This window comes from Rhipicephalus sanguineus, chromosome 1 (genome assembly GCF_013339695.2).
Source record: "Rhipicephalus sanguineus isolate Rsan-2018 chromosome 1, BIME_Rsan_1.4, whole genome shotgun sequence".
Lineage (NCBI taxonomy): Eukaryota > Metazoa > Arthropoda > Arachnida > Ixodida > Ixodidae > Rhipicephalus > Rhipicephalus sanguineus.
The window spans coordinates 25,737,929-25,761,692 of record NC_051176.1 but is presented as its reverse complement, the minus strand read 5'-3'; the positions used below and the strand labels follow the sequence as shown (position 1 = coordinate 25,761,692).

At 45.3% G+C, this 23,764-nt stretch overlaps 1 protein-coding gene across 2 annotated transcripts in view; it reads right to left on the bottom strand.

Moving 5' to 3' along the window:
- Positions 1-23,764, bottom strand: part of LOC119389872 (aspartate--tRNA ligase, mitochondrial) — a 338,524-nt gene that overhangs the window by 87,108 nt on the left and 227,652 nt on the right. For both annotated transcript variants that reach the window (XM_037657287.2, XM_037657295.2), the window contains exon 16: positions 16,494-16,604. In XM_037657287.2, coding sequence (XP_037513215.1) covers positions 16,494-16,604 — 111 coding nt within the window. The remainder of the gene's footprint in view (positions 1-16,493; positions 16,605-23,764) is intronic.

Sequence of the window (23,764 nt, the reverse complement as noted above, 5' to 3'; positions counted from 1 at the left end):
ATCTAGTTAACTTCCGGCGCAGGTGGCTGTTTTGGTCGCCGGTACATAACAGTACGAAAAAATTTCGGGGGGTGCTGTAGCCCGGTCAGCCCCCCCCCTGCCTACGCCACTGTGCCCAGGTGAAATGATATGTCCAAGAACATGAGTGAAGTGTGTAAGAGTTGGATCTTGTCTGGATTAATGGTGAGGCCTGCTTGTCTGATGCGTTCTAGTACACATCGAATGTGTTCCACGTGGTTGTCCAGAGTGCCTGAATAAACCAAGACATCGTCGAGGAATGCCACTGCAAACTTGTCATTTACGCCATCCAGGATGGTGTCCATCAATGTTTGGAAGGTTGCAGGCCCACCTGTGATTCCGAAGGGCATCCTAGTGAATTCATAGGTGCCCTAGTGGCAGATAAATGTGACCTTGGGGATACAGTATAATCTCCGTGATACGAATTTCGGCCTGATACGAATTCGTAAATTCCCTGGATGAATTCCGTTGTGTCCAATGGGTCCAAAATTCGGATGTTCTGAACACTTTTCAGCGTTGCGACGGGCAATACGAACTTGGGTACCAAAAAACGCCAGGCCTGCGCTGAACCCGCAGCACAGTCACAGCGAAAGCTGGAAGAGCGGCGTTTCTAGAGCCCGTTGTAAGCTCTCTTGCGGCTACAATACAAGTACACTAGAAAGGTACCCACTGCGCCATAAATCACAATTTTGTGAAGTTGGGAAGCGCCTACTAAGCCATTATTCGTCATTCTGTGGAGAAGCGAGGCACCAGCTACACGTCTGTAAGGCATTATGTGCACTTTGCTGTCGCGACGACTGATGACGATGAAGAATTATGTCTCAGCCCTTTGTAATGGGTTGGAATCTTTAAGCGGCCCACCAGTTATGTAATTTGCATTGGGTGACGCCCGGTCGCTATTTCCCTCTCCCGTCATGCTGTATAACATACGTTAACGTGGGAGAGAGACGGGGGGGGGGGGGCGAAGAACTTTGCTGAGACCCCGAGGAAATGGATGATGTGCTTATGGCCTTCCTTGGCAACCAATACAAGTGCACTTACGAGGAACCCACTATGCTATAAATCATTGTAATTTTACTGAGACCCCGAGGAAGTGGATCATGCGCTTATGGGCTTCCTTGGCAACCAATACAACTGCACTTGCGAGGAACCCACTACGCTATAAATCATTGTAATTTTTGAGAAGTAGGGCAGCAGGCACTGTGCGATTTTTCGTCATTCTACGGAGAGCGTTGGTACCTGCTAAATGCATGTAAGGCATTATGCGCACTTTGTTGATGCTGTGCCTGATGACGATGAAGAATTATGGCAGAGACCTTTGTATTGGGTTGGAAGCATTCAACAACCTACTCGTTGCGCAATTCGCATTGTGTGACGCCTGGTTGCAGAATTCGCGTTGTGCGACGCCTGGTGCTTATTTTGCTCTTCTACCACGCTATATTGCATATGCTAATGTGGTTCCTTCCCGACATCAAGCCTGTATAGGACCTTTTTGCTAAGCAGTTTCTAGCACCGGCATGGCTCAGAGGTTGAATACTGGGCTCCCACGCAGAGGACCGAGGTTCGAACCTCGTTCCATCCTGGAATTTTTTTCTATTTCGTTTTTTTTCTTATTTCGAGCGATACTGGTTACGGACACCGGCGGCGGCGGCGGCGGCGGACAACTACGGCGCCAAAAACGGCCGGTGAAATGATCTCATAACAGCTTTTGCTGTAAAACCGTTGAGCGACAGCCAACAGAAGCGTGCTCCGGAAGCTTCTGAAATATGCGCGCGGCCAGCGCACACGCAGTCTGAAAACTCTGGTTATCGTTTCCCACAACTGATGTGGACGTAGCAGTGGTTGCTATCGACGCGATCAAGTATGGTGACAATGAAACTCCACAAGTACACGCGCATCCAATGTGCACAGAGTCAAAGCAATGCTGCTTGCCGCAGCTGCTGCGGACAAAACCGCAGTAGACACGGTCATAATAGCAACGATGTAGTTCTGAAGGCACCTGCGCGGCTAGCGCATACAGATTGAAAATGAAACTACGTCGTTTTCCCCAATCGCCACGCACAAACCACGGTCGCTCTCGACACGATCATGTAAGGCGACTACGTAGCTCCAAAAGTACGCAGCTAACGCGGCGATAGATTAAAGCCAATAAAGTCGTATAAAGTCACGAAGTGTTTCAGCATTCCTGTCATTCGCTAATGACTATGGTGGAGTGGCTTCGGCACTTGGTTTTCAGTTGGCCTCAAGCGAAGCTTTGACGTGCGTGTTCGTGGCAGCCAGCAGCACCACCCCTTACTGATCCATTCGTGCGCATCAGAAAGACAGGTGCGAGTTCTTTCGACAGCAATGAATGTTTTGTGCATATATCGTGGTTTGCAAATGGATTTCGCTAGATTTTTGGTGATATAAAATTTCGGGCGATACAAATATTTTTACTCCCCCATGAGATTCAAATCACCGAGATTCTACTGTACCCTGTTCACACAATAGAATCTGGAAAAAGCCTCGCGAAAGGTCAAAACCTGAGAACCATTGCGCCTGACCTAACTGCGCTAAGAGCCAGTCATTCCTGGGCATGGGATAAGCAGGCACCCTTGTATGGCTATTAAGTGGTTCATAATCAATGGCAAGGCAGAAGTCACCAGACTTTTTTGCAACCAGAACAGGAGCGCTTGTTCACTGGCTGATGCTTGGGCGTATTAGTTCATGTTCTAGAAAATTAGCGATGCAGTCGTCCATAATGGCTTTTTTTTTCACTGACAGGTTGAAGCTTGCAACGTACGGGTTGGCTATTCCCAGTGTCAGTGTGATGTTCAGCAAAAGTTGTGCACCCAGGAGTAGTCATGATAACTGGGGTGAAGATTTCGAGCCCTTGGGCCAGACGTGGGTCTAAATTCACCTGAGCCGCAAGGTGTGCAAGGCGATAGGAAGTTGGTGTTTCAGTATTGGCAGTAGGCTCACATCGCTTGGCAAATATTGCTTGCAGGTCGTAGGATTTTTCGCTGTCTAGCCTTCCTTTGACCTGCCGCTCTCCCTTGACGAAAAGGATCATGCACTGCGGTTGAGTCCTGATTTTCCAACCTCAAAGTGCAATATGAAGTGAAATCCTGGTCACAGTCAGAAAGTCCCTCCCGAGTACTATGTCTCAACAAAGATAGGGCACGCAGAGCAAACGCTGCCGGTGGGGAGCCTGCCACCCAGTGGATCTTGCATCAGAGTGAGGTAGTAGACTGGAACTAACTCATAGCCAGGCGGAGCATGCGTACCTCTCTTTTATGGCTGGCTCCTGTGGCTTCAGCAGCCACCATCGCTCGTTGTCCCAGCAGGCTGACGCTGGACCCATTTTAAGCTGGACCCAGTGTCTAAGAGCACCTGGAACGTCGTCGCTCCAATGCAGATATTGAGAATGGGTTCTTTTCTGCCAGTGGTGGTCGCAACCTGGAGCACGCTGTCATAGATGCTCACGGACGTGGCATCTACCAACTCCTGTTTCCCGAGTACCGATTTTCTGGGCATTCAGCCCACATGTGGCCCGGTTGGCTGCACTGAAAACACGTGGGTGGCACGTTTTGCCTACTTGTGGCACATTGGCGGGCAACATAGTTGATCTCTCCACAGTGCTGGCAGTGGACTTGCCGTGCATTGGACCGCTGCCAACCGGCAGCCGGTGGCGAGCTGTGGGCTAACAACGGCTGCATCGGCGTGGGGATAATGGAGGCCGGATGGAATTGGTCACGGACATACAATGGTTGAACTGCTGCTGGGTGTAATGGCCAGTCGTATGCCGAAGACAATGCGGTAGACGTTGTCGTGGTTACAGCGGCCGTCACCGACGAGGGTCATGGTCCGAGGGCGTTAGCGGTTGCCATGTGTGGTTGGAATGCCAGATCCCTCGCAACCTCATTTGTTGGTGATGGCAGTGGTTTGTATTGATATTGCCGCCATGCTCTTAGCATCAATTCATCCGCGCCATGGCGAACTCCTTCAGTGTTTCAAACGTTGACCCTTCAGTGAGGTCTTGTAGCTGCGGGTGCATTTGGCAAAGCACCCGCTGCACCTTTTCTTTTTCAGGTACAAGTCCGTCGGTGTGGTCATAGTGCGCCGATATCACGTAGTAAATGAACTCTTAAATTTTCCTCCTGGTGTTGGGTGTGTTGTTCCAGCTCTCCCTTCAGCCTACGTTTCAAGTCAACGGAGGCGAACTCCACGTGGAAGGCTTGTGAGAACTCTTCCCACGAGGCAAAGGCACCGACAAAGCGTCATCCTTAGATGCCGGATTTTTAGGCATTAGAAAAGCTTGTTTTAGGCGCCAAAAATAGGCAGGCAAAACAATGTTTTAGGCCTCCAATCGTAAACAGGGTTCATTCTCATTTGCATGACAAAATTTCAAGGGTTTTTAAGGACTTTCAGGGCTATGCATGAGAATTTTCAAGAACCACATTGTCTGTTAGAAACCCAGTAAGATGTGTTCAGGGGAGAATGGAGGCTTGAAATAACAGGAATTCATCGAAAAAGGGCAACGTCACTGGAGAAAACATCGAAAACATGACTCCAATGACATTTTCTTTTTAGACAACTTTTCATCATAGTTTCTTAGAGTTACATAGATAACCACTTTCAGTATGACACGAAATGCAAACTTTCATTCAGATAGGAACAACCAAGAAATCGTTATTATGCAACGTCATGTTGCTTTTCCTGACTTTTCATGTCAATGTCCCATATCTCCTGCCGCTTGGTCTTGGCAGTCTTCCAAAGGCTGATTTGATGATGCATGTCAGTCGCTAGTTGCCTCTGCCTTTTCTGCATACGAGTCGGCTGAAGCTGTCCATTCCTCAACAGCGGCTTCCAGCTTCTTTTTCTTTTTTGTAAGCATTTCAACCTCTTCCTCAATGCAACGTTTCTTTTTCTATTTCTCATCCTCCTGCCTTTTCTGAGTTTCCATAAATGCACGATATTGGCTCCTCGCAGAATACACGGATGTTCTCAATTCTTTTGTGATGCGCGCATTACATATGCCACTTGCTACATTCACAGCATCACAAATAATGCGCTGTGAAATGTGTGACAATTCTTTCATGTTTTCTGCTGAAACCAGGCGATTCACACTAAATCCTCTCTCGACACTTGCTTGGCCATAGCTGAGGGTTAGCAGCAGTTTTACAACACTCCAAAGCTCATTATATGCTGAGCCAATCTTCAGAAGTTCATAAAAGAACTTATCAAGTGCATGTGAGCTCCTTTCAAAAAGTTGCAAGTCATGCTTGCACTCCTGTAGCAGCTCAATGAACTGTGCAAGCACAGTGTCCTTTGCATTCTCATTCATTCTTTCTGCTACAATGAGTGCATCCAGAACTTTCTTTAAGCCTTCAATGCACTCATCCGGCTTCGACAACGTCTGCCTGGGGTCTAATGAGGAGAGGCCTCTCGCCAAGGTGTATCGTAGGGGGCTCTTCTACAGGATCTTCTTAGTGACACTCAGAAGAAACTGCTTAAGCACTGCATACGAAATGCAAATGCAGCTTTTGCACTTATTTTGTGTCTTTTAAGAAGCTGCTCTGCCGTCTGACCAACATCTACCTTCTCGAGTGGCACATGGTTGTTTAAATCTTCAATGTCAATCTTTCGCAGGCCAGTGACGAACAGAGTATGGAGGGTTTGAGAAATTTTGTCAGCAGTTTTCTGACAATGTTCTCAAGGTCCTTAGCCAAAAAGAACACGAGCGGCTTATCTGTCTGAAAAAGTGTCAAGAATGGTTCAAGTGTCACTGCAATAGCAAGTGCGAACTTGAGCTTTGCTGTCACTAGTGGGTCGCAGCAAAAGTTAAGAAGATTCTGAAAAGATGCACACTTTAGAAGGTTCACTTCCTTGCTTCTAGCCCCTTCCACATACTCTTGGACATCAGACCAGAGGAGCATAACCCGCTCTATGAATGGGACGTTCTTCATCCACCGATGTGCGCAGGACTTCAGAGGAAACAGACTTTGTCCGGTGACAGCTACAAAATCTTCTCTGTGCATCAAGAAACAACCTGCTCACACTTGAAAGCAAAATGTTCAACCTCCATTTGCTTGCCGTAAGACCTGCCTTGTAGGCATTATGCACAATGTGCAAGCTACAGCTGCCCAAGTCTAAGCACCTCACCTAATGGTTCTTTTGTAGGTGCCCCTTCAGGCCTTTGAGTGCCTTGACATTGGGCCCATCCATTGATCTTTGCACTATTTTCTGCAAGGGAAGTGGTTCCAAGGCATTCAGTAGCTTTTCTTGCAGGTATTCAGCCCAGTCATATGGCCCGTAAACACAGATGCGAAGTATCGTATGGTGACTGACTGTGACGCATCCCAGTACCTCAGATGAACATCCATTTCCTTTGCTGGCAATGCTCATTCAGAGATTCGTCGAACAAGATGACGTAGCAGCCACTGTCTCCTATCTCCTACCACAAAGAGGACAAAAAGAATGGCCTCAAGCCATGACACGTGATATACGAGCACTTCTGCTCTCCATATGTGAAGGCTTGCGCCACTTGACTGTCCAGAAACATCTTCTTAAACAACTAAAGCTTGATTTGGGTGAGCTCGATCATGCTGAATACAGTAGGTGCAGCGCGACAAAAGTAGGAAGGAACAACAGAGACAAGAAAGAGCACTGACTTTCAACTGAATTCATTGAAGGTACTTCGGCCACTTTTATACAAAGTGCAAAGATAGGTGTGCATGGGTGACAACACGTCTATGATTATACATCATACCACTTCGCCATACCACTTCGCCATGGGTTCTACATTGAAGATTTTGCCTTCAATGCATCTGTGTTGGCTGTCATGTCGCATATGCAACACAGAAGACTTAAACATAACAGAAAAACAGCAGGGACCTTCTCTTCCATCTGTGAAGCACGTCTCACGTTCGTTTTAGTCGCACGTTTGGCATGAGTGGAACCACTACAGCCAATTTCACAACCCCAGCATTTGCTGAAACACTCCGCTCGACTGTGGTTGACTGCGGTTTCAGGTCGACTAAACAAAGCTGGAAATACTGCGGTAATGATACTTTAATTGACAGTGTGCAAGCTCTAAATGACCATTATGGTAATCAGTTTATTATTAAACAAAACTTAATTAAGCCTGCAAAAACTGCAAGTGGTTCCAGTTTTTTACTTTCACCGGCACAATGATTGTCATCGCGTGCAGTAACCAGCGTTGCGAGCATCCCTACACCATTTGAAGATGACAGAACATAGACCGAAAAATTGTTTAAAAAATTTCTATTTGCTTTCCAGAGAAACCGCTTTCAGACGGTATGCTTTCTATTGCGACACAAAACAGAAAAGCAATAAAACACGGTAGACAGTCCCTTTAAATACTGCAGGGATGCAACAGCCAAAATAGGATTTGGAGCAATTTTTGGAGCAGGAAAATCTCTCTTTTGGAGCAGGAAAATCGAAATTTGGAGCAGGTTACGGGGGAAAAAAACTCCGTTTTGGAGCTCAAAATTCCAAATTTGGAGCAGCTTCACAAACAAAGCTTGCTTTTGGAACAGTAACAAAAAATATATGCAAACATTTTGATGTCACCACCACAATCATGTTTTCAGTGCATAACATGCTGAATAATTCCAGTGAATTCTCCGGAAACCAGTAAGGCCTTGTGCATTGGTGAATTTGCGCCAAGGTCCTTTACACCTGGCCTACGCCACTGGCTGGTCACGTCACTGTTGCAATCCACTTCATTCAGCACCGATGCGCTGAATTTTGTATTCCGCCCTGCTAAGAAGATCTTAAGAAGAAAGTCCATTTTAAAGAGAGCCGCCATATGTGTATATAGTTCAAGAGAAAAGTCTAAGTCCGGTGTTTATATGTCATGCAACGTCTAAGACACACCTGCCAATAAGTACAATTTTCATAAGTGCGTCCTCCCCCTTATATATATATATATATATATATATATATATATATATATATATATATATATATATAGAGAGAGAGAGAGAGAGAGAGAGAGCGAGAGAGAGAGGGAGCTATGCACAGCGAGAGTCGGCATCGTTTCATTGAACGCAGTGCCTGTCGCCGCGTAGAGCCGAACCCTTCCTAGTCTCGTGCAGCGCATCTCCAACAAAGCGGACGCCATCACTCCCGGGTCGGTCGCGTGCTCTACCCTACGACAGCTTTTCCCGAGGAGTATTCCTACCCGCTCCGCTCGTGACCGCATGTAGGGATACGGCAAAGATTTCGTTGGGTTAACAATGGTGAGCTGCTTTCGTTTCTGCAAGCGGCACGCAATCTGCGTTTCCGCTCAGGTGGCGTCAGCCAACGGCATACTTGGATTCGTCGCCTATATTACGCATGCAATATATTAACAGTATAGTACCAATAGCGCTATGCCGCACGTGCTACCGAGCAGATATAAAGATCTTGATCGCGATAAGGTTGCTGGCGATAGCTCGTACTGACGTGCTCGTTGGTATCTGCCATGAAACACTCGCGCCAGGAAAGCGGTGACCGCACTCGCGTCGACGTCAAAATGATTAGTCGATCAATGTCCTCATTTCCAAAAAAAAAAACAAGGCCTTTTTCGGCACATTGTGGTGTCGGCCTCACCGCGACTGCGGGGGAAGAAGTACCTTGATGAACTCTTTCGGCTAAGGCGGTCAGGGTTTTCGCGTGTAGTACTTCTCTAAACAAAACTTTACTCGTCAGTAGATTTAAAAAGACTTTACTGTATACAACCCGCGAATTCGTGCACGTGAGTACTGCTATTTGAACAAGGGCAGCATTGAACCGGAATCCACCAAACAATAACGACATCCCCACTAAGATTTTGCAGGACATGTCAAACGGCTCGTTTGTCAGTGAACTTTCTTTATGCGGTGCTTCCACATTAAATGGGCGTTCACTTTTGCTTGTGCTGAATGACCCTGTAAAGCAGCGTTTGAACCAGCAGTAAAAACTTCATTTAGGCCCATCGGAACAGATTAATGTCTTGTTTGAGTCAAGCGCCACTGGGTCGAATTGGATTGGATGAAGGTGCCTCTGGTGCTTCTCCCAACATTAGGTCGCCAATACGGGCTTCGTTTTGGTTAAAACGAGGCTAAAACTAGCGCAACCGAAAAATTTTGTGGCTACCGGGGGCGTTTTGGCGCAGCGTGGTGCAATTTCGAGAAATATCGCGGTTTTGGCACAGCTCGGCGCAGAAAAACGAAATTGTATCAAAATGGCGCAATTGGCGCAGCTGTTGCATCCCTGATACTGCACCCCATCCAGCATGTTACTCATTCAATCCAGGACGAACCCCCACTTGTAAGGGAGGAAGCACGATGACTCGGTGGACACATGCACCTTATTTTGTGCTGCCCCTGCTGGCTCCACCACCAGAGGCGCCATCTCTCGGCCTTGCTGTTTCAGACTCCGCCACACACAGTCCTTACAGGGTAACAAAGGCAACCAGAACAAAATTTTCATAATGTCTTCAAACACGGAAGCTGGCATGTCGGTTTTTCCATGCCGATACAACTATTAAAATATTGCTTGCATATGGACTACACCCATGAAATTCAGGCATAAATTCACGAAATTGCAAGAGAATACATAAGATAATAACCAATCATGCACATGCAGTGATGGAAGCGACATTTTGGTTTTTGGAGCACACTCTGGAGCAGAAAAAATGCTAGTTTGGAGCAGCTATTGACATTTTCGGAGCAGATGGCAAAATACAGTGAAACCTCGGTGATACGAATTTTTCGTTGGTCCCGGCCAACACCCATTGGCCAGCATTGTAATGGAGTACGGTTGTTGCGAACAGATTTTCACCTAGCGACGTTTGATACGAACGTCCGCTACCGCCCAGGTACAAAGAGGTGCTGTCTGCGCTGTCGCGGAAGACGCGCCAAGCACGTGCGAGCGCGGGAACACAAGCGTGGGCATGCGCGCTGCGCCGCCATATCGCCAGAATCACAGTGTAAGAAAAACACTTTTTAAAGGTGGACTAGGACCGAAAGAAGGCGAGGACGGTCTTGGCGAAGGAGTCAGGCCTCAACACATCGACATGCGCAACCATTGAGGTCGCACTTGTGCGGGCACGGTCGTAAATTTCCCAAAACACATCCCCAACACCTACGCGATAACAAAATCATGACACAGGACCGTGGTTCTGTAATTTTGTTGCGTTGATCCATCCATCAAAGCACTTCTTTTGTTACTTTCGCTGCAGTACTCCACTGTCATGCAAAAAAGCATACTAAAAATTTGGAAGGGGCTACTGCTGTCGCGGGTCACAACGCAGCTGATTCATTAATTAAATACGTGCGTACGGGCCCTATATTTACGAGTGCTGGTATGATTACCAACATCTAAAAACTTGACTGACAATCATTCAGGGTTCTTCCTGACGTTGCTGCGGCCCTGAAAAACAATAAATGAAAATGTACGCCAGCTTTCTTTTGTCGCATGCTAATTTTCCATGCTTTCTGGTGATACGAATTTTGGATGATACGAATATTTTTGGTTGTCCCGTGAGATTTGTATCACCGAGGTTTCACTGTATTCCAAACGACTCCTCGAGTTTAAAGCATTAAATTTAAGCATCTCATAAGTATTATTACTTATTATTAAAAGATATTGCACGTACAATTATCACTGCAAATTGCAACAAACAAATAATTAGGCAGATGGGTGGTCACTGAACACTAAGTAAGATGAGCTATATATTTAAAATATTGGGTACTTGTGACAAAAATGATACAAAACCGATGACCCTGAGCCCCAAATTATAAAAGAAACTAGAATCACATAGAGCAGTTTATAATAGGTAACAGAGCAAAGAAATCTGTTATTTTCATATTTCACCAAAATAGCCTGCATTTGAAATTCCAAAAAAGAGAAAAAAGAAGACGAGAAATCAAGTTCGGATAGGTTGAAAAAACAGCCTTGCCATTTCTTGTGGCAAAAATGAGGTCGGAAATGACAAAGTGATAAATGTGATCAGTCACACATCACAGTCCTCCCACCGCCAGTTAGTAATCAGTAAGATATCGAACTAGTAGTATTATAAAGTTCCAACAGGAGAAAGGAACGTTTACTGTTTAATATACACAGCTTTCAGCCATTGCAGACTTCTTCATCTTCTTCTTCTCTTCTCCGTCGGCTCTTTAGCTGCGGGATCTCTACATCCTACCGGGCTTTTATTCTCATCCCTCTGTGGATGGTATAGCAGTGTATTCCCAAACGACGCCTCTTTAACTTTGCTTCGTGGTCCTTGATAAAATATAATCTTGAGAATTCCTTGTTGCCTTGCTGTTTTCAAGACCAGGTAAGGACCTACAAATGGACACCTTGAGTGCAGACCCTTTCGAACCAGTGCCATGTCTCCAGGTTCAATTTTGGGCATGGCTGACTGGTGACGTTTGTCAAAATTCGCCTTCATCGTTTTCCTATATTTCTCTTTCTGTTGCACATCCAAAGGCTTTTCCTTCAGTGTGATTTTCTCAAATATACACAGTTCTTTGTCCGCAGGAAGCCAAGGTGGTTTCTTGAAAATGGCGAAATAAGGGCTACATCCTAAGGCAGCAGTGTGCGACCGGTTATGATGGTTGACAGCAGCTTCCAACGCGCACTTCCACCCGCCTTTGAAGTTGGGGTACAGGGCTATGAACATCTTCACATCTCGAATAATTCTCTCAGCTAGAGAGTTCGCTTCCAGGTGATATGGTGCAGGAAAACGCAGCTCGATACCTCTTGCGGTAGCCCAATGCTGAAGTTTCTCGCTTCGGAACGCCGGTCCGTTGTCTGCAACAACAACCTTGACGTTGCAGAACATGTCCCTCTCTAGAAAAAAGATGACGCAGTTCGCATCCTCCCTTCCAGCTTTGGCAGCCACAAACCGCATGCATTCGTCCACTGCAACTAGAAAACCTTTGGTCTTCTTGACACCCTCACCCTTCTTTTTCAGTTGTGCAAAATCAAGGTGCAGTATTTCGAATGGTGTGTCAGAATACTGTGGAGTTACGATTTTGTTTCCACGAGGCTCAAACTTTGCTTTGCAAATTTGACAGTTGTGGCATGTCTTTACATATTTAGCCACGTTGTCCTTCATGCCCTTCCAAGTAAATCTTTGGGTTAATTTTCTGTACGTTCTTTTGAACCCATCGTGACCACCAGACTCAGGGCTGTCATGGTATAGTCACAGTATTGTAGGTACTGCCGTTTCAGGCACAAGTACCTTGCCATCTTCTATCTTGAGGTCTTCGGAGCCTTCCCACAACTTGATTAGGTTGACTTGAAGACTTCAAGATTATTGTTCCTGGGTACATGGAGTCTTTACAGAGCGTCTGCGTCCTGGTGCTTTTGTCCTGGGCGATGGGCCACTTCAAACGTGTACTGCTGAATCTCACTGACCCATCTGGCAAGCCGGCCTTTTGGTTGTGTTAATTGCAATATATAAGTCAATGCTTGGTTATCAGTGTATAGTATAAAGTTTCTTCCCTCAAGATAGCTCCTAAAATATTTGAGTGCCATAACAACTGCCAAGGCTTCTTTTTCTGTGGTAGAATAATTTACTTGAGCCTTCGTAAAGGTATAGGAGAAATATCCAATCACTTGTAGCATTTTTGCGACGGGCTTATTGGTGTATCTTTGATAAAGGACGGCTCCAGTATCATAATCTTTTTTTTTTTTTTTACCAATACGATGGCAAATGCCAGCTATGCAGGGAACGGGCGAATCTGCGACACATTCCGTGGGCTTGCCCTCAGGCGTCCCTACAGGGTCGCAATATAAATAATGATGAGCAGTGGGAGGCCTTACTGCTAAGCTCGGATCCGGAAGAGCAACTCTGGGCCGTCCAGCTGGCCGAAAACGCCGCCAGGACCCAAGGGCTACTGGCCGCCGTTTAGGCGGGGACCTGTTCCCCAAACCACTGGACCCAATAAAGTTATTTCTCTCTCTCTCTCTCCAGTACCATAATGAGAGGCATCTTTGCACAACTCAAACGGCAAGTTAAAATCCAGCAGCGTAAGTGCAGGATCTGCCGAAATAATTTCGACGAGTTCGTTGTAGCAACGCTCGCAATCTTCCGACCACACGAATCCTTTTGCGTAAGGGCTGTCAAACACTTAGTCTTTGTGGCATAATTCTTTATAAACCCCCGGAAGTGTCTGGCAAGGCCCAAGAAGACGCAAAGAGAGTGCAAATCGAATGGCTTGACTAGTGTTTTTATCCGCTGAATGCTCTCTTCCTTGGTGCTTTTAGTCTTTCCGTCAAAGGACCTGCCTAAGAACACAACCGTCCGACAAAAAAATTCGCTCTTCTTAACGTTTATTTTAAGTTGTGCTTTACTTAGCGCTCCTAGAACTATTGACAGGTGGGCAATTTGGTCTTCTCTTGATCTTGAATAGACCAGTATATCGTCAACATACACGTTGCAGAATTTTCCAAGAAAATCTTTGAGCACCATGGTCATCATTTTCTGGAACCATGCGCCAGAATTTTTCCACCCAAATGGAAGCCGGTTGTACTCGTAGACGTCGAAAGGCGTGACAAAAGCGATGAACATCTTGGTTTCTTCTTTCAGTGGTGCTTGCCAGTAACCCTTACATAAATCAATCCTGGAGAACCACTTGCATCCTCCCGTCTCGTCAATTATTTCGTCGATTCGGGGCATGGGGAACGGGAACAAGTCAGTTTGCTTGTTAACAAGTCTATAGTCCGTGCACAATCGATAAGACCCGTCTTCTTTTGGCACAATGGTAATCGGTGAAGCAAATGTAGAGGTTGATGGTCTGATAATGCCGGAATCTAACATTCCTTGGTGCTCTTGCTTAAGCCATGCTTTCTTTTCGTGGCTTAGTCCATATGGTTTCTTTCACACGACACTTTTATCTCGAAGCTCGAAAGGTACTTCAATTACTGTAGTTGCTGGTGGACAGTTCCCAACACACAAAAGCTCAGGAAATGTTGACACAACTTCTTCCGAGCACGTGACTTTCCTGTCTTGAGATTTATGTACGAGGTTAGAATGCTCGGTGGTGATGGCGTCATTCCCAAGAATAATCATTTTAAATAGCTTCATGTCAGGCCTTGACAAAAGGAAATCAAACTCAACTCCTGTAATGACAAGGCTTTTCACCATATGCTCTTGACCTCTGAAATGCACTTTTACGTCCGTCCATTTCGCTAGCTCTCGGCATGTTCCGTGGTAACTTTGGACTCTAAGAACTATTCCTGTGGAAATGAGATTTTTGTCCACTCGCTGCTCGTTGATCAAGCTCACCGATGCTCCAGTGTCCACGATCGCTAACACCTTGCAATTATTTAGTCATGGGTGCGGACAAAATGTTTGATTTCATAAGAAACACCATCTCCTGCAGGATCGGGGTTTCCTTGCTAGTAAATTTCCATGTCATGCTGTTGGCTGGTTCACATTCGCCTGGTATGCAAGATGCCACGCTAGTAGTGTAGCTGTCGTATTCGTCATGTGGCCTCGATTTATGTGTCACCTCATGTATTGGAGTCACATCGGACCAGGTCTCACATGACAAGTATTTTAAGCAGTGAAGAAGCTCATCTGAAGTTGACGGTGACATATTCTGTACTTGTCTCCGGCACCCTTTTGTCATTCTGTGTATAACTAGTGGCACGATGCATGAATCGGGGAGCGCGTGATCCGCTAGTTGCAGTAAGCGCCTCTTCTCAAAATAGCAGTCCAGCAAATTGCTATCTCCCTGCTTGTAAGAGATACCTTGATCCCATAAATGAACTGGGTTCATTTGGAAGGCTTGCAAAAAAACTCTTTCCGTGTTTCCCACGAATCTTCAAGGTGGTGCAGGACATGTAGGTCATACCACTTCTTAGTGTTCCCAGACAGGTATGATCGCATGTTTGTTATACGATCTGAGTCATTTACCCAGCTATTCTGTTTGCAGGCAGACTGATAAAATTCCAGCCACACATCAGCGCCAGCAGTACTACAATCGAACACATCTGGCTTCACTATATTTTGACGTAGTGCCTTAGCTGTTATTGTCTTCAAAATTGCTTCTTGTGGCTTCATATAGTGGAGTTGTATATCAGTTAGCTGGTCTAATGCTTTTACTTTGGCTCTCATTGACGGCGATTGCCTCACCTCTGCATCTCTTTCAGTGTTGCTCACAATGCTTAGTCCCTTCCAGAATTCAAACTCTTCCGCTTTCACACCGCTTGTTACAGTACCTCTTTCGGTGACGTCGCTGATCGGTGCATATGCTGTGCTGGTGATGGTATCCGTCATTTCAGTTGTGGTCAGCTGCTGTGATGCCTCAACAAAGTCCTCACCGTCCAGCACATAGCTCGTGATGATGTGGCGACCGTCCCGTCTAGCGAGGTAGAATTATCCACATCAGGTTACTGTCGACGACTGTGCCAAATATAAAGTTCCAAAAGGAGAAAGGAATGTTTACTGTTTAATATACACAGTTTTCAGCCATTGCAGACTTCTTCATCTCCTTCTTTTCTTCTCCGTCACAAGTATCACACACATTTTACCAAAATCGTCTGCCTGTCATGTACAGCCACATACAGCTAAATCGGAGACATATCAACAATGCCACTACTTATGGCATTGTCGATATGCTAGTATCGAGCTAGTATGGAAACTCCATACTAGCATACTATAGTACATACTATACTAGCGGACAACTTTTCTTGGCAATGAAAAAAAGGCAACAGGGGCTGAGCTACTGCACATTACTGCTCCGCAAAGTAGTCCGGTTTGGCGTGCGTTTCGAATTTAGTTTCAGTTTGTGAACCTTCCGTATCTCTTGTGACAGCTGTTGGATTATTCGAGTGGCCGTGGTCGAATAATAACATTGCATACTATTTGCTTCATCTGCTTAGACAGCCATTTGCTAGTGAAATTCGTCACAAGTTCCTTCGGCGAGTCATCGGAAAAGCTGCAGAGCGACGAGCACTCACCTGAAGACGGAAGGCACCATTTTGACTGTGAGGAGCACGTAAAAGTTGCGACGTGTTCACACGTGCAAAAACGTGAAATGACACTGCATATAGTAAAACAAATATAAATTTTATATCTCCCTTGGTGCGTACTGCACCTCTTTTCAAACAGTGTCCCATAGAAAATAGAGCAATGTTGTTTTGCTTAATTATCACGCAGAAAACAAGGACGCAATTGTGGGCCATTTTTCTTCAGCGGTAGCACACGCACAGTTTGGCTCTGCAGCCTTCTCTTCATTGCCAAGAAAAATGTCCGCAAAATATAGAATGATAGTAGACAGCTTGTTTTTTTGTTACGTTTTAGGCTCGCTGGATGATCATGTGCTTAAAGTTCATTGTTTTCAGTTTACCAGCGCAATTTCGGAGCAGGTCTGGAGCAGTTACTAACAAAAATTACAGTTTGGAGCAGCATGGAGCAGCATTTCTCTTTTGGAGCAGTTTGGAGCAATTGTAGCAGCACTTCCTTCACTGCACATGTCAGATGGACTTACCTGCAAGATGTCTCTGAGCACGTATCTCTGGGTTAGGGCATGATGGATGCGAATGGAGCCCCCTCCAACCTCCCAGCCATTGAGGACAAGGTCATAGTGCTGACCCCTGACCTGCATTAGCACGGAGGCCTCTTGTGTTGCGACACAAACACATGGTACTATATACTGGTAGTGCCATGCACACACTTGATATGTTTCATCTCAAACACACAAAACAGACCACTCAGGCTACTACAGTGACCCTCAAGCCCAGGTCTCCATGCTGGATTTGTACTGTCAGCTTTGGTATAAAGCTCATCAATATCATAAAATTACAGCTAAACCTCAGTACTCTACATAAAAGTCACTGACATTGGCACTTTACTAACAGTATCAAAATTTTGTTACATTGAAGTCCTGTCTTTCCTGCAAATACACTCACTGACCTATTTTTACAAGGAAGCATATGCAATGGTTTAATAAGAGGGACACCAAACAAAATTGTGAGTAAAAAGTAACGAATTCTTTACTTTACAAGAAAGGAAACACCTAACGTTTTGGGTCCAACTCGGAACCTTTTTCAGGGGTGGCTGGGGTGCACCAAAGAGCAGTGTTTATATAGCAGCAGGTTCTTTTCTTCATGCCAAGGGGTCATGCCTATTCTCCAAGATGTGCCGAAGCCCGTTGTAGTAGATGCTGGGTAGCACACCTGTGGACGTTACCAGGTGCCCCCTGAATATGCCTTGACTCCACGACAAGCCACTTATGGTGGCTGTCAAAAGAGAGCTGTGAAAAGTGATACAGTGGTTGTTCCCCTCACTGCGCTCAGCAAAGGCGCTCCTCTATACATCAAACTTACAAACATTGTTTTTGTGTTCTCGCAGCCTTTTGGGGAGGTCACAGCCCGGTATGAGGCGTCACAAACAACCCTGGTGCTTTTTCTTTAGGTCTTTGGAGCGTGGGAAGAACTGGCTGAGCGTGGAAAATGACTTATGCACTACCTTAATTCCATGCGCAGAAGCAGTGGGTCAGTGGGCTTTAGAAAATGAAAATCTGCAGTTTTCTCTACACAGTGCCACCATAGTGGCGTCATCATAAAGAGGACAGATTGGAGCTCAAGATAACCACAAAGCTGCATTTCTCCAATGAAAATATAACCAGCTTCCTTCCGAGTTCCATTTTCTTAGCTTTTAGCTCCATTTTCTCAACTTTCATTTTTTGAACAGTTGCAGTCAGAGCCATCCCTGTGCCATCTCACAACAAATAAAGATAAAACCATTCCGTTTTCTGTGCTTAGATCCTGAGACATCGGTGAGTGCCGTAAAGCTGTCCATATCACATCATACAGATTATACAGATACAGATCACATCATACAGATACATACATCATACAGTACACATCATACAGATTTTTATAATTGGCTTCTTGTAAACGTTATTAGTAAGACAATATGTAAAGGACATTTCAAACATTTTTTTGTGCGCTTATTTGAATAATAAAAAGTAAACCAATAGCCTTATGGCACAGAATGGGCCCTTGTGAATATGCTTATGCTAAGATCTTGACGAACTTATGTCTAATTCATTAATTAATTTTGGGGGTGACAATGAGAGTCTATCAAGTGTTGTAACTAAAAAACTACAACAGATACCTCAAAACCGATTTCAGTTATGATATCAGAACAACATATCACATTTGCATGCCAAATTTCATCACTATATCTCCATAAATAACTAAAGTAGGTTTCATTGCCACATTCCCCCTTAAGTGTAACTGTGTGAATAATGTGGCAGCCCCCAAAAGAGTACATATACACTACGTCACAGTCACTCTATTATTGAAATTCAACACTAGCAGTGATGGAAGTGACATTTTGGTTTTTGGAGCACACTCTGGAGCAAAAGAAATGCTAGTTCGGAGCAGCTACTACTGACATTTTCGGAGCAAATGGCAAAATATTGCAGATGACTCCTGGAGTTTAAAGCATTATTTAAGCATCTTGTAAGTATTATTACTTATTGGGTACTTGTGACAAAAATTATCGGGTACTTGTGACAAAAATTATATAAAACCGATGAACCTGAGCCCCAAATTATAAAAGAAACTAGAATCACATAGAGCAGTTTATAATAGGTAACAGAGCAAAGAAATCTGTTATTTTCATATTTCACCAAAATAGCCTGCATTTGAAATTCCAAAAAAGAGAAAAAAGAAGACGAGAAATCAAGTTCGGATCGGTAGAAAAAACAGCCTTGCCATTTCTTGTGGCAAAAATGAGGTCGGAAATGACAAAGTGATAAATGTGATCAGTCACACATCACAGTCCTCCCACCAGCAGTTAGTAATCAATAAGATATCGAACTAATCTTACACACATTTTACCAAAATAGTCTGCCTGTCATGTACAGCCACATACAGCTAAATCGGAGACATATCAACAATGCCACTACTTGCGGCATTGTCGATATGCTAGTATCGAGCTAGTATGGAAACTCCATACTAGCATACTATAGTACATACTATACTCGTGGACAACTTTCCTTGGCAATGAAGAAAAGGCTACGGGGGCGGAGCTACTGCACATTACTGCTCCGCGAAGTAGTCTAGTTTGGCGCGCGTTTCGAATTTAGTTTCAGTTTGTGAACCTTCCGTATCTCTTGTGACGGCTGTTGGATTATTCGAGCGGCCGTGGTCGAATAATAACATTGCATACTATTTGCTTCATCTGCTTAGACAGCCATTTGCTAGTGAAATTCGTCACAAGTTCCTTCGGCGAGTCATCGGAAAAGCTGGAGAGCGACGAGCGCTCACCTGAAGACGGAAAGCACCATTTTGACTGTGAGGAGCACGTAAAAGTTGCAACGTGTTCACACGTGCAAAAACGTGAAATGACACTGCATATAGTAAAACAAATATAAATTTTATATCTCCCTTGGTGCATACTGCGCCTCTTTTCAAACAGTGTCCCATAGAAAATAGAGCAATGTTGTTTTGCTTAATTATCACGCAGAAAACAAGGACGCAATTGTGGGCCATTTTTCTTCAGCGGTAGCACACGCACAGTTTGGCTCTGCAGCCTTCTCTTCATTGCCAAGAAAAATGTCCGCAAAATATAGAATGATAGTAGACAGCTTGTTTTTTGTTACGTTTAGGCTCGCTGGATGATCATGTGCTTAAAGCTCATTGTTTTCAGTTTACCAGCGCCATTTCAGAGCAGGTCCGGAGCAGTTACTAACAAAAATTACAGTTTGGAGCAGCATGGAGCAGCATTTCTCTTTTGGAGCTGTTTGGAGCAATTGGAGCAGCATTTCCATCACTGCACTAGTGCGTCAAGAAAAAAGTGTAGACACACACAGTGACATCATGAAAGCTTTCTATAGCAGGCCCAAATCCTGGTTGCAGCACTCAAATTGCGATGCAACTTTGCTATTCAGACATCATGTGCCCACTCTGGATGTTCACAAGATGGAAAACAATATTGTCGCTCTCACAACAAAGTTGCAAGCAGATGAATAGCACCAGAATGTGCATTTCCAAACGTTTGGTTTAGATAATGGATGGTGCCTCTCCAAGTTGGCCCAATGAATTATGCACCTCAACATGCTGGCAGGGCAGGGACTATGAGGAACTTTACAAGCGAGCAAAAAAAAATGTCAGATGACACTCGCAACCTAAAAAATTTGTTTCATATTGGCAGCTGTGTGCCAGTCTGCAATGAACATTAAGAACCATGCAGCAACACCACTAACAACTAGTTTGGTGTTGCGTTGGCACCCGTTCTTGGAAGTTGTGCATTGACTGCTGTTGCAGGCCACGCACTCGTCTCTGCTATGCTCGTGGCTACTGCCTGACACAGCACGCACACCTTAACAGAAAACAATTAGTGCAATGAACACAAGCTGGGCAAGAACAACGGTGCACTTCTAAATGTTCACATCCGCATCTTGCTCAAAGATACGTCTTATATGTCTTAAACATTTCTCATCAGCTTTTAACAGATGTCAATGATAGGTCCACATCCACTAGAAGAATTACGCATTGCTAAACTGCGATGAGGAGCGCAGCTATCTAACAGCAGTTGGTGTAGATTAACGCAGCGCTGAAATCAATTGCTAGGAGAGGCGTTTGTCAGTCTAGTATAGACATAATGGTGACAGTCATCACTTTTAAATACAGTAAAACCTCGGTGATATGAATCTCGCATGACCACCAAAAATGTTCGTATCACCCGAAATTCGTATCACCAAAAAACATGAAAAATCAGTATGCAACAAAAGAAAGCTGACGGACGTTTTCATTTGTTGTTTCTCAGGGTCACAGCAGCGTCATGAAGAGCTCTGAATGATTGCCAGTGAAGTTTTTAGACATCAGCGATCATGCTGATGATCGATTAAGAAGATGAGATTAAGAAGTTTGTAGGTATAACGTGGCAGCAGAAAGCACAGGACCGGGTTCATTGCGGAACATGGGAGAGGCCTCTGCCCTGCAGTGGGCGTAGACAGGCTGATGATGATGATGATCAACATCATACTTGTACTCGTAAATATGCGGCACGTGTGTAATCAATGAACCAGACGTGACCAGTGACAGCTAGTAGCCTCTTCCAAATCTTAATACGCTTTCTCGCGTTACACCAGAATATGGCGGCGAAAGTGACTTAAGGAGCGATTTGCGTGCGATAAATGAATTCCAGAAAATCATTGTTGTTATTATTTTCTTATCATGGTGTTGTTTTTGGGAGTTTTACGGCCGTGCCCGCGCAATCGGGAGGTTTGCTCAAAGTCGGGAGTCTCCCGTGAAAAACGGGGAGTTGGCAGGTGTGCGCGTCCCCAACAATCCTGCCTGTTGACGCTGCGAGGCCTAGCTCCTTGGCCAAACTGGCTAGTAGCATAGCGCGGGAGGACACAAGGACAAAGAAGAAGTACGAGACAAACGCACGCGCTTGTGTTCGTCTCGTACTTCTTCTTTGTCCTTGTGTCTTCCGCCCTGTGCTACTAGCCAGTTTACGATGAACCAACAAGCCCATATTGGTATCCTTAGCCAAGACCATCCGCTTTCTTTTTGGGTCTGAGTCCACCTGTCATAGGATGTCTGATTACGAGGACCAAGCTTGCATCGACGTGGCAGGCAAGTGTAAACACAGTAAAACGACGCTGCCTCGAGCACGGCAGCACGTGTCGACGCGTTAAAGAAAAAAAGAAAGAAGTGCGAAGCCAAGGCCATCTGTAATCTAATGGTGAAGGCACACGAAGGTGCACTAGTGCCTCCAAGATTCGCGCGCACAATCTCGGAGGCTACAACGCGCCGCAGATGGCCCATGCTGACAAACTGGCGGCGCAGCGCACTTGGGTTCCCGCGCCCGCGCGTGATGGCCGTGTCTTCCGCGACAGCGCGGGAAGGACTTGTTCGTACCTGCACGGTAGCGTACATTCGTATCAAACGTCACGGGGTGAAAATCGGTTCGCAACAGCCGTACTCCATTACCCTGCAGGCTGATGGGCCTTGGCCGGGACAACACGAAAATTCATCATTTAAGAAGCGCAAAATGACAGCGAGCTGTTGTAACCATGTTGCATGCCAGGGTTGCCAGGTTTCGCTACTTTGCGCTACTTTGACAGCGAGCGCTGTTGTAACCATGTTGCATGCCAGGGTTGCCAGGTTTTGCTATTTTGCGCCACTTTGACTACTATTTTAGGCTGGTGGCGGCAGAAAAATCATCTTGGATACTTAGCCCCTTTTTGGCTACTCATCGACATTACACATTGGGTATTCGACATTTCAAGTGAGCATTGAAAAACCAGTACACAAGAGGCAAATGCAACAACACAAGCCAAACAGCCGTTTCACGAAAATTCGTATCACCCCGAAATTCGTATGAGCCGTGATCGTATCACCGAGGTTCTACTGTACAGCAAAAATGTTACCTCAACAAATGCAAGTTGTTTCTGGCAGAAAACATTTTCAACAAAAGCAGCTCGCTGTTGTGGAGTAGAGCGTTGTGGGCTGTGGGCACCGAGAAACCTCGCTCCATTGACGCTATTACGCTAATGCACGCTTACAGTACAGCAAGGGCAGCGCTGTTGTAACCATGTTGCATGCCAGGGTTGCCAGGTTTCGCTACTTTGCGCCACTTTGACTACTATTTTAGGCTGGTGGCGGCAGAAAAATCATCTTGGATACTTAGCCCCTTTTTGGCTACTCATCGACATTACACGTCGGGTATTCGACATCTCAAGTGAGCACTGAAAAACCAGTACACAAGAGGCAAATGCAACAACACAAGTGCTCACTAACAGTTGTTATTGAACGCTTTTGTTGCCACCTTTGCCTCTTGTGTACTGGTTTTTCAGTGCTCTCTTTAGAATGTCGTACCAACTCGCCACCGATCAATCCTTCTAGGGTATCTGACAAACTGCTTGTATCATTTCTTAGGCTTAGGTACGGACTGCGACTCTGGATTCATCATCACAGCAGAAATTATTGTGAAAATGGCTACATTTTATGCTTCAATGCCAGTAACTATGATTTTGAGCGCACTCATCATGCCATAGACTCATTTTTATTGTCGCAACTTCTAGTCATTTCAAGAAAAGTCATGCAAGACGCGTGAAGAGAGAGTAATTTTTTCAACAGCACAAACACTACATCCTCATGCAGGAAATGATTGCTAAAGCCAATGATTTATGCTGGAATCTCAGGAATTATGATTTTGAAGTATTCGTGCTGCACATGTTTACATTTTCTCCGAAAGGCTTTTGTACTTAGCCATTTAAATAAAAATGTGGAAGTGGCTTTCACACATGCGTGGCTACTTCTGGCTACTTTTACAGCTTTTGGCTCAAGTTGGCTACTTTTTGAAGAAAACCAGCCTAGAAAACTTGAGAAAAGCCATTGATGAGGCTGATAACCTGAACCTCGCCGTATTTTTTGCAGCAAAAACCCATAAAGTGGATTGCCCTCTTAGGGCGATTTTTCCTGAGAAGGGCACCTGGCAGCACCAGATCAGTGTCTACCTTCAACGCCACTTGAAGACGCTAGCATTCAATGACCCTTTCATGATAAGAAGCTCAAGTGAACTGGTTCAACTGCTGGAGGGGGGTGGACTGGATGGCGCCTGCTCTGCCTTTTCGCTGGGCGTAGAGGAGCTCTTCTACTCCATACCACACCAAGGCCTCTTCAGTGCAGTACGTGAGTGTATCGAACATTCGGGAGAGCTCAGCTTCCAGAACTCTACCGGCTTAAAGAGTGGAAACTTCTTAGAACTTTTAAAATTTTACCTCCAGTCAACCAT